The following is an 11,792-nucleotide window of genomic DNA, read 5'->3' on the forward strand; positions in this document are numbered from 1 at the left end:
AATTACAGTTCCGAAAACAATGCAAAATTCTGCTGTTGTTAGGAACTGGGAAAACTATTTATGTGAGCATTCATAAATTAAAATAGACCAAGAAAGAAAGAATGCCTTTTCAACATTCAAAAGGAAGAAGTTGACTTTTTATCTTACACCACTCACATAAAATTAATTCAAAATATATTAAAGACCAAAAACTACAAATTTCCTGAGAGAAAATAGTAGCAGAAAGGCTCACAGCCTTAGCCTTAGCAATGATTTCTAGGACACACCACCAAAAGAATAAGCAGTAAGACAGACAAACAGGACTGCATCGATCCAAAAACTTTTGTGTACCAGAGACTATAATCAAGAACATGAAAGTAGCCCACAGAATGGGAGGAAAGCCTTTGCAAACCACGGCTCTGAAAGAGGACAACAAAGATTATAACGATGGACTAGAGAACATGTACTAAGTAAAATGAAGGGCTGGCTGGACCCAACACGCAAATACTGCAGGATTCCACCATGTGAGAGGTCTCGTAGTCAAAGGTGCAGAAATGGAAATCTGGGCGGTAGCTACTGGAGTGTTGGGGAAGGAAAAGCTGGGGGAGGGGCTGGTATTTAATGGGCAAGAGTTTTCAATCTGCAAGAGGAGGTCACTCTGAAGCTCTGCTTCACAACAATGTACTTAGCACTACTGGGTTGGACACCTAAACATGACTATGATGGCAAATTTTATCAATGATTCCTACAATTTCATTTTCAATTTGCTTACCGGAGGTCTTCTGCCATGACTGGTTCTCACCGCTTGCTGAAAACCTGTGTCATTCTCCAACTCCTAAAATAAAAAGGCAAAATTAACATTCAAATGTGAATAAATGTGACAAACTTTAAACTCTCCTGGTTCATATTCAAGACCTTCTATAATTCATCTTACCCTAAAGACAGACTCCTGTCTTCAAGTTCTACACCCCTGATCCCCCAAATATCAAGGCTCCTTCTACCCCCTGGAATCTTGGGAAACATCTTTTTGCAAAGAGCTTGGCCAAAGTAGAAGAATAATTAATTATGCTGGTGGGTGCCATTGACTGCACATGTCCCAGGAAAGTCCTCAGTGTTTATGACTGAGAACTGTGTACTTACTCACCATTTAAAATAACCAAAACCCCTAGAAGAGGGTGGAGCCATCACCTGGCTAACTGTCAAATACTCAGACACGTCCTTTCCTCCTCCTCCCTCCATGGTGGCTGGAGGAATGAGATTCAAATCTTTCTCCTTCCCTCTCTCCTCTTCCCCTTTTCTCTTCATCCTCCCCTTCCCCTCCTTCCTCACCCTTCCCCTCTCCTGTCTCTTCCTCTTATATTCCAGGATCACACTACAGTCCCTACCTAAGGAAACTGCAGGATGGAAAGGGCCATATTCTCTACAAGCAAGAAGGCAAATAATTTCTCTTGTTCCTTTTCTGTGTGTCCATGTGACAAGTGGAAACCTGCACTGCAGGTGGGAACCAATGTCTCCACTGAAATAAACTTTCTGACTCTTGACCTGTACTTAATTTCCCCAAGGAAGTCTGAGGAAAGGCCTGTGGGGTATACATGTTCCTGAGTTATGTGGAATCCTGTCTTACCAAGTGCCCGTCTTCTGAACGGCTCTCACTTCCTACTTCTGGACTAACTTCAGATACACTGAACACAACCTCACACCTGCCTTTGATGTACTTTGGGCTGCTTCCTAAAAAGCACACTTGGTGCTGTAGTTTGGATGTGGCTTCTGCCTCCAGGGATTAAGGATAGAGGCTCAGCCCTCAATGTGGTGGTGTAGACAGTGTGGCTCTTCACGAGGTTGGGCCAAGCAGTGAGATTATTGCAGCTGCTGAGCTAAGACATGACTAATACCGTTCCTGAGCGAATGGGGTGTTGTAAGGTAAGATGCCCCTCTCCACTATGGCTGTCTGTCTCACCTGTGATCTGTCTTTCCTGTAGACACTTCATCATGATGCCACTTACCATACTAATGGTAATACAGCCAAGTAATATTTATATTACTAAGAATGGTAATTAAATGTGATACTGACGAGGATGAATTGATACAACTGTCCCATCTTGAATGTTCAGCCTCAAAACTGTGGCTTAAGTGTTTTGCTTTTCTACATGGTTCCCAGACTCAGGTATTTTGTTATAAAACACTTGAAAAATAAATATAGCCAATGCCTGTAAAATAGTCACTATCAATTAACTAGGGAAAAAAAACTCTAAATGGATAATCAAAACTGAATATCTACATAACCATGATGTTAGTCAAATAAATTTTAAAACATGATTTTTATCACATACAAGTTATATGTGATAATAGTATATATACATACAACATACATATACATCACATACATATATATCACACACAATATATATGCTTCATACTTATAACTTCATATCAAACTTACAAAATTAAATGTATACACAACTCTTAGTCATAAAAACTAGGAACTTTTATGTGAGTCTAAAATCAAAGGCAGCCACCACCATAACTGATATCTTTACTTTGGCAGATCTTTGACAAAAAGATGTCTCTTAAGATCTATCTCTAAACTAGTAGTAAAAATTGGGCAATGGCCGAGCGGTGGTGGTGCACGCCTTTAATCCCAGCACTTGGGAGGCAGAGCCAGGCAGATCTCTGTGAGTTCGAGGCCAGCATGGTCTACAGAGTGAGATCCAGGAAAGGCACAGAGCTACACAGAGAAACCCTGTCTCAAAAAACCAAAAAAACAAAACAAACAAAACAAAATTGGGCAACTTAACTAACAACAAGTTTAAAAAGATGGCCAATCAACGCTTCAATTACAAACAATAAATGCCACTCTTAACTTTTTTTCTGTACCTTAATTATCAACTTGCACATGAACATCTTAAGCAAATTTCAAATGATTCAGTTATCTACTGAAATATTTCTCCTTTTTTTTTTTTTTTTGGTTTTGGTTTTTTGAGAAGCCCTGGCTGTCCTGGAACTCACTCTGCAGACCAGGCTGTCCTGGAACTCACAAAGATCCACCTGCCTCTGCCTCCTGAGTGCTGAATCTGTTCTTTTATTATTTATAACTATTTTACTGCTATTTGTTAGATTTTTATTATTAATTTTCTCCAATTCTCTAAATTTTGCTGCTTTTCTGTGGAGTGCTCAGGTTACAGGCATGTGCTGCCACCCCCAGTTGCTGTCCTCACGTTCTGTAATGATCAGTAAGTACCACACAGATTTCCACCATCCCTATTTCCCTTCTTGCTTCCTCTCTACAAGTCACATTCACACAGAGCCACTTTACTCCAAAGTAAAACCTCCAGAAAGCCGTGTGAAAAATTCTAGAACAGAATGAGAATGTCTAAAGTCCACATGCACTAGTATTTTATTCTTATACATTTGCAAATAAATTAACAAGCACATCTTTCTTGTCTTTTCTTTTTTTTTTTTGAGACGGAGTCTCACTATGCAGCTCTTGCTGGTTTGGAGCCCACTACAAAAACCAGGCTAGACTCAAACTCATGGAGCTCTGCCTGCTTCTGCCTCTCAGGTGTTGGCATTAAAGGTGTGTGCACCACTATGCCAGATGCTTTCATTCTTTTACCCATACTCGGTTAAGATAACTTTTATAAGGTTTTCTGTTTTGTTTTGTTGTTACAAAATTCTGAAACTGTAACTTTTATAAGAGATGTAAATAGGTGAAAATATCCAAATTCGTCTTAGTAGTAATTTCATCTTTGTAATTATTATAAAATTAAATATTAAACAAACAGATTAACTGACATAAAGGAATACCAATACACAGCATGATCCCATATTATCAAAACATATATAGATACACATTATGTTGGCATAAGGAAAAATCTGGTAAGATAAGCCCTGTAAGTTAGTCTGCAGAGTAACAGTTTCTATGTCTGTAATTTCTCCTCTATATTCATTTTGATTTGTTAATTTCTCTATAAAATACATACATAACAAGAGAAAATCACTACATGGCATTGAGAAACTAGAGCACCACAAAGGTGGTCTCTACTCTAAGGTTCTTGAGGATGATGCTGGAGACTGAACCCAGGACCTTGTGCATGCAGGAAAGCACTCTATCCTCTGAGCTGCATTCCCAGCCTACGATCCCTGGGGACCATAACAGGATCTCATATGTCAACACATCCCAAATTAGAAGAGAGTGGAGACTGGAAAAGCCAAACAAACTGAGGCTGGAGAGATGGCTCAGGGATTAAGAGCACTTGCTGCTTTTGTAGAGGACCTGGGTTTGCTTCCTAGAACCGTGGCTCACAACTGTCTATAGCTCCAGTTCCAGAGGATCTGATGCCCTCTTCTGACCTTTGTAAGCACCAGGCATACACACGGTGCACATAAATACATGCAGGCAAAATACTCATACACATAAAACAAAAAATTTTAAATCTTTAAAGAACTTTTTAAATAAACAAAACCCAAACTAATCGTAGGTATCTCCAGGTTATCCAAGCCTTTACTTATGTCGACAGCTAAAGCGGAAGAGTATAAGTGCACAGCTATCCTGGTTCAGTCACATGAGCTTCCTCATGATCCTCCCTTCTGCTGTGGCCACTGTCACTGGTAGAAATGAGGTTCTTCATTAAGTACTTGCCTACTTTTTAATACTGCACTTGATCTGAAGCACATAAAAAGCAAAGCACAATTAAACCCAAAGTCTTCATAAATCAGCTGAACTGGTTAACAAAAGAACAATGTAAAAATGTTTTTACCTCAGTATCATAGGCTGGATTGTAGTCATTAAAACCAGAATAAAGATCGTCTTCATCTGTTTCTGGTGCCAGGTGCACATTTTCCATCATTTGTACCTATTAAAAAATCAGCAACATAAAAATGTTCCTGGTATAAGAATTCATTTTTCTGATGCTAGAAACTGAACCCAGAGCCTCATGCATGCTAAGCATGCTGCAAGCCACATCCAGAACTACGAAATAATTCTTAGTTCAAACAAGTAACAGTGACATTCATTCATATTTTCCAAATTCCCCAAACTGTCAAAACACACCTCCACTACCCTCACTTCGTGTTTGCTCCACATCTTCTACATAAGTGGCAGGCAATGAGAGGGGAAGTTGATTACCCTGATTTTCACAGAGGTTAATATTAAGTACAGAAAAAATGCAATAATCAATTAAAATGTAAGGCAAAAACCATTATACCCCTGGCATTAGTGCTAATTATAAAGAGCAACAACTCACAAGGTCAGCAAGGACAGAGGGCAACCAGAATACCTAGCTATCATTAGTGAGAGCATAAAATGTTACAACTGCAAAAAATCTGCTGCTTCATACTATTAGCCTTTTATGACCTAGAATTCTACTCTAGAGTATTTTTGTAACAGAAATGAAAACATATGTGTACCAAAATATTAATGCAAGAACATTTATAGCAATGCTATTCCCAACAGCCCCAAATGGTCAGACCAGGTTCCCTACAACAGAACGGATGAGCATAACATGGCATACTTATGCAGGGAGTACTAGTCACAACTAGAAAATGCACAGCGACAAGTAACATGGAGTAGACACTGTGCAGAAAGAGGCCTTACAGAAAATAACACACTGGGCATTGTTTTACTTCTGTAAGTTCTAGAACAGACAAAACAAATCTGGAGGAGAAAATAGTCAGGACAATGGCTACTTCTTGGGGCTGGGTAGTGGAGAGTGAATAAAAAGAGGCATGAGAGAATTTTCTGGAATGACGATAAACGTTCTCTATTTTGACAAGGATTTGGGTCACACTGGCATACAACGTGAAAACTCAGCAAAGGGACTGGGAGTGTAACACCATGGTAGAGCATTTGCCTAGAAAATCCAGCAAACATGTTCTTAGTTCAGTTCTTTGCAAATTTTACATCAAAAGAAAAAAATCTATATAAATGTCCAAACGTAAGCCACATATGGTGTATTCAGGGGGAAATTTACTTTGAAAAGTACAAAAAGAATATATATAGATAGATAGATAGAGAGGTGGATATATAATAAGGAAGTATAGAAAATGATGGGAGGCACCAGGTAGCAAGCAGAGTCACTGTAAAAAAGCTGCACAGTTGGAAGTCTTCCTAATAAATGCTGAGAAAGATGGAAGGTAGGCAGAAAACCATGGCAATACAAAGTGGCCTTGAAGGAGAGCTGTGTGGTTACTGCGCTCGTACACTCTAACTGTACTAACTACATGAGCATCTGGGAAGGGCCCAAAATTCGGCTGAAATCAAGTCAGTATTTTAGGAAGACTGGGAGTGGTGTTGAGGAAGGTAGTCAAGAAATATAGCACTGAACTGCAATATCTAGCTAACTTGTGTCTTAGGTGTGCTAGTAAATGCCAAAGAAAATTCCATATACTCTCTATTGTGTGGCACACTACCAAGTTTATGTGGCTTCTTAGAACTTTTTGAATACTAAAATACTCTTTTGGGATTCATATACTATGAATCCCCCCACCCCATTTTAAACCGTATTTGCTTTCACTTTCTGCAGATTTCTCCTGTCTGTAAGTTTCTGTTTCATTGGTTTCTCCTGGGATCTTTCTCCAGTGGAGTTTCCTCTGCTAGCCGAGGAATAGCCTGTTTCTTTTTAGTGAAGATCACCTCAATGTGGCAGGGGAGCTTAGGCATGGGTTAACCCAACCATGAACTCCAAAAGTGCAGCAATGCACCTTGGGGGCTTACTTGTAGATGTTCAATAACCAGAGAATCTATATTTACATGCTTCAGTTCAGAGGCCAGAAAAATGGCTTAGCAGATAAAGGTGCTTGCTAGAGAAGCATGGAGACCTGAGTTCCATCCCCAGAACCCACATCAAGGTAAATAGGGAACAGACTTCATATAACTGTCCTCTGACCACCACAGGTGGACTTGGCATGTACTCATCCTTCACCCTCATCATGCACACATAATAATAAACAAACCAACCTTTGGTTCCTTATTATTTGCATTCTTTAACATATGAACCAAAACTTCAGCCCTCGTTTTGGGCCACTGACCTTGGGCCAAGCCCACTGTTTTGCCTAGGCACACCTACCAACTCCACCACTATATCCCCAGAGTGGTGCGAACTGTTTCTTTACACTGACATCTTTCAAATACTTGTGGCTTTTGTTTGATATGCCTACCTTTGATGACCTGGCCAGTTTCCCAAGTGTTTTTTGTTTTACTGTATTGTTTGTTGGGGGGGGGGGGGGGGGCGGCGCGGCGTTGGTGGGTTTCTGTTTGTTTTGTTTTGTTTTTTTGAGACAGAACCCTGGCTGGCCTAGAACTAATTATATATACCAGGCTGGCCTCAAACTCAAGATCTGCCTGGTTCTGCCTCTCAAGTGCTATGATTAAAGATGTGTCACCACGCCCAATAGAACACTCAAATGTGAACTTCTTGGTTTGCATGGTTGTGTAGCATTTTTTGGAGCAATGTAATAGTGAACCATGTTCACTCTTTACTTCAGCTCTCTTAAAAGATCAGGACTCTCCCTTTTAGACTACCACGAAGGGCATGGTGGCAGTCTAAGGAAGTAGATGCTGAAGGCTCACAAATTCAAGGTCAGCCTCAGCTACACAGCAAGTTAGAGGCCAGCTTAGATCTCAATAAATAAAGTATACTACTCATTGGGTTTCAGTATATTTGAAAGATGTACAACCATCACTGCTATCCAATTCCAGAACATTTTCTTTATTGCATAAAAACAAAAACCTGAGGCTCTTAGGCAATTATTTCCCATCCTTCCTTTTCCCCCAGGTCCTGAAAGTCACTAAACAACTTCCTATCCTTATAGATGAGCCAATTCCAGACATTTCATATGCATGAAACCACAGCATGTAGCATTTATGTCTAGCTCCTTTCATTTAGCATGTTTTCAGGGTTCATGATGCAGTTTCATTCTTTTTCATGGCTCAGTAATAATTACAACATTTGGCTTCTCTAGTCATTAGTAAAAGAACATTGGGTTAGCTCTGCTTTGGAGCTTTTATGAATAACCCTGTTATGAATGTTTATATACAAATTTTACATGAATATGCCTTCTTTTTTAAATGTATGTGTCTGTGTTGGGAGTTGGCCAACATGGGTGCTGGAAACTGAATTCAAGTCCTCTGGAAAAGCAACAAGTGCGTATAACTACTGAGCTATCTCTCTAGCAGTGTATGCTCAATTCTACTGGGCATATACTAAGGTATGGGATTGCTGGGCCATACAGGAAGCTTCTGGAATAGCTGCCCATTTTCTGAGCAGAGTAATAAAATATTACACCACCCTAATCACTGCCACTTGGGATTTAATCATTCCCTTTCCATTGTATACACACTGTATAGGCTACCTGCTCATTAGTCACATAGCAGCTATCTCAGTTACCAGGTTAATTGTTCTGGTATTGCAGTCCTTGTTATTTTCCTTACCATTGGTCCCAAAGCACAAGATCAGAGGTGTTGGCAATTCAAACATGCCAAAGAGAAGTTGGAAAGTATTTTCTATTTAAGTACCAACTCACTTTATTAAAGAAAGTGAATATAGAACAGCAAAAAACAAAAAGAGAGAGAAAAACAGAACATATTATTGCTGTTAATCTCTTACAGTGCCTAATTTTTTTTTTCTGGGCTTTGATCAGAAGGACTTGGGCTCCCCATGAGCAGCGCCGGGGAGTGGGTCTTCAGTACACCACATTTCCCACGACGCGCCACGCAGCGGGGATTCGGTGCTGGGCTCTTTACAGTGCCTAATTTATAATTTAAATTTTATCACAGGTATATATGTATATGAAAAAACAAAAACAGCAAGGCCAGGCATGGTGGCACACAACTTTGATCCCAGCATTCAGAAGGCAAAGGCAGTGGATCTCTGTGAGTTCAAGGCCAGCCTGGTCTATAAAGCAAGTTCCAGGACAGCCAGGGCTACACAGACAAACCTTATCCTGACCCTTCACCCCCCCAAAACTGTATGAAGGGTTCAGTGTGATATGAGGGTCTTTGATTGTATGCCCTACAGATAAGATGGAACACTATGCTAAACCAGTGGCTCTCAAACCTGAGCATGCATCATAAGCTTAAAGGTTTGTTCATTTCAGACAGCTGCTCCCCAGCCATCTATGCTTCTGATTCAGGAAATCTTCAGTGAAGGAGATACTTTGATCTCTCAGAACGTAAATTTATAGGAATTTCTTTGGAGGGGGTATGTTTTTGTCTCCGAGACAGGGTCTTATGTAGCCTAGGCTGGCCTTGAACTCATTACATAGCCAAACTAGCCTTGAACTCTGCTTCTACCTCCCAAGATCTGGGGTGGGAGATATGAGTCATTCTGCCCAGCCAGAATGTGAATTTCTTTGTGTGGGTATGGTTGCTCCTGCATGTGTGTAGACACATTGTATGCATATGTATGTGGAGGCGAGAGGTCACACTGGGGTGTCATTCTGTTTAGGCACTGCCTACCTTGTTTTTGAGACAAGATCTCTCACTGGGACCTGGAACTCAGATTCAGCCAAGCTAGCCGACCAGTGAGCAGCACAAATCCCTTGACTTCACTTCTGCGAAGTTGAGAGTACAAGTGTGTACCAGCCACTACACTCTATTTTTTAAGGGCATGCTGGGGATCAAGGTTCTCAGGCTTTTGCAGCAAGCACTTTACCCACTGAGCCATCTCCCCAACCCTAGATTCCAAACAAGTTCCCAAGCGTGGTTCCAGGGACCACACTTTCAGAATCACATGCTGAAGAACTTCCTGATTACAAACCTTTCTGATGTCAATTTAATTTATCCATAAGGTATTAAAACAATGAGCTTTTAAAACTAGACCTCCTTCCTTCCGGGTTACAACCAGATTTAAACACACACACACACACACACACACACACACACACACACACACACACACCCCTGGGAAACATCATAGATAGCTGAGCAGACCAATAGTGGAATACACTAATTTTAAAGATGTGGAAAGCAAGGATAGCGAAGATTAAGTGATTAACTATCCTTACTAACAGCCACAAGTGGCTAACAAATAGTACAACCCAGGGCTTCTGGATTCTCAAAGGTGTTTCGAAAATAATTTGGGATACTGTCAGCTCAATATTGCCCCCAAAAACCATTTTGCATGGGAAAGTTCTATATACTTCTACTATGATACAGTTCACACTCAAAATGTCAGTGGTAGTTTCTCCAAAGCTCATAACCAGAATAAAGAATAAAAAAGTCTATAAAAAGCAAAAGTAGTGCCAGGTGGTGGTGGCGCACGCCTTTAATTCCAGCACTTGGGAGGCAGAGGCAGGGGGATCTCTGTGAGTTTGAGGCCAGCCTGGTCTACAGAAGGAGTTCCAGGATAGCCCCAGAGAAAACCTGTCTTGAAAGAAAAAGAAAGAAGAAAGAAGGGAAAGAAAAAAAAGAAAGGAGAAAGACAGAGAGAGGGAGAGAGAGAAAGTAAGAAAAAAGGGAGGGGGGAGGGAGGGAGGGAGGGAAGAAAAAAAGAGAGAGAAAGAGAGAAAGAAAGAAAGGAAAGAAAGAAAGGAAAGAAAGAAAGAAAGAAAGAAGAGAAAGAAAGAAAGAAAGAAAGAAAGAAAGAAAGAAAGAAAGAAAGAAAGAAAGAAAGAAAGAAAGAAAGAAAGAAAAGGAAAAAGTGGAATTTTAGGCTTAGAAAGACTCTTGGGGAAAACAGTAGTCAGCCATTCTTATCTGTGCATCCTTGGATTCAACAACTGTAAACTGAAAATATTTGGGAAAAATATTATATTTACGGAACATACATTTTTTTTCCTTTTCCCTGAAAAATTAAGCATAACGATTATTTATGTAGCAATGAATAGTCTACGATGACTAAATGGGAAAATGGCTTAGCTACAATGCAAATATCATACCACCTTGTATATGTGAATGAGCATCTGGGAAGTTTGGTATCCCGGGAAAGTGGGTGTCCTAGAACCGAACCCTAGGGGATATGTTTTTATCTTTATGAGACTGTGCTTTATGCATTCTTTTCTGTACTTCTTCACTCCTGATTAGTAGGCAATTTCAAAGGTTGACTTGACGAAAGTATTAGAAATACTCGCTGTTACCCACGGTGAAACTCTGAAAGTTTCAGTTAGTGCCATGGCATCGCCAAGCCGTGTCACTTTGGCCCGAGTCGCCATGCGAGCTGGAGCAGGGATATCCACTCGCTGAGGGGGAGCATTAACAAAGCGTTAGCTACGGAAGCGCATTCGCCAGAGCCGGGCTTTGGGCGCCACCAGCCCGCCTGCCCTTGCGACCCCGCTGGCCGCTCACGCACCGGGCTGGTAACAGGGCAGCAGGGCGGGCGGCCACGAGGGCCCGGGCCCTTCTCCTACCTCGTGCCGAGGGGAGCGGGCTGACCACGAGTGGGCCGGAGGAAGACGCGACGCCTGAGGCTCCGCAGGCCAGAGCTGGACGCCCAGCCGTTGCCAGGCGCGAATCCAAGGAAGCCTTTCCCACAGTCCCCCGCGCCGCCGGGGCGAGGCCGGAAGCTCGGAACCGGAAGTGCAGGGCTGCAGGGAACTGCGGACCGCAGAGTCGGCCGAGCTATTGCGGGGTGTTACCGGCTCTTACTGCTGTCCGGGAGTTGCCGCTTGCGCCAGGGATAATCACAGAAGGAATTAGCAAGGTCGTGTGAACCCCGAAGCAACAGTCCCGAGAGCAGGCGACCGGAGCGTGATGGCCGAGTGAATGAAACGTGTCCCGGAGCCATCACACAGGGCTTGGGAACCTTGGAAAGCTGTTTTCCGTGGGACATTGCGTAGAAATTGTATTCATCACACGATAAATGGTCAGATGATCCTGT

At 41.6% G+C, this 11,792-nt stretch overlaps 1 protein-coding gene across 2 annotated transcripts in view; it reads right to left on the reverse strand.

Annotated features, from left to right (window-relative positions):
• The window catches only part of Ift88 (intraflagellar transport 88), a 109,932-nt gene extending 98,478 nt beyond the window's left edge, over positions 1–11,454 (reverse strand). The window contains exons 1-3 of one of the 2 annotated variants that reach the window (XM_052733105.1): positions 11,323–11,454; positions 4,737–4,832; positions 752–814 (exon numbers count right to left, since the gene is read on the reverse strand). In XM_052733105.1, coding sequence (XP_052589065.1) covers positions 752–814; positions 4,737–4,826 — 153 coding nt within the window. In that variant the 5' untranslated portion in view covers positions 4,827–4,832; positions 11,323–11,454. The remainder of the gene's footprint in view (positions 1–751; positions 815–4,736; positions 4,833–11,322) is intronic. The other variant, XM_052733104.1, reaches the window with a different exon arrangement.
• Positions 11,455–11,792: the final 338 nt, after the last annotated feature.

This window comes from Peromyscus californicus, unplaced genomic scaffold (assembly GCF_007827085.1).
Source record: "Peromyscus californicus insignis strain IS unplaced genomic scaffold, ASM782708v3 Scaffold_12__1_contigs__length_115047231, whole genome shotgun sequence".
In the NCBI taxonomy this organism is placed as follows: domain Eukaryota; kingdom Metazoa; phylum Chordata; class Mammalia; order Rodentia; family Cricetidae; genus Peromyscus; species Peromyscus californicus.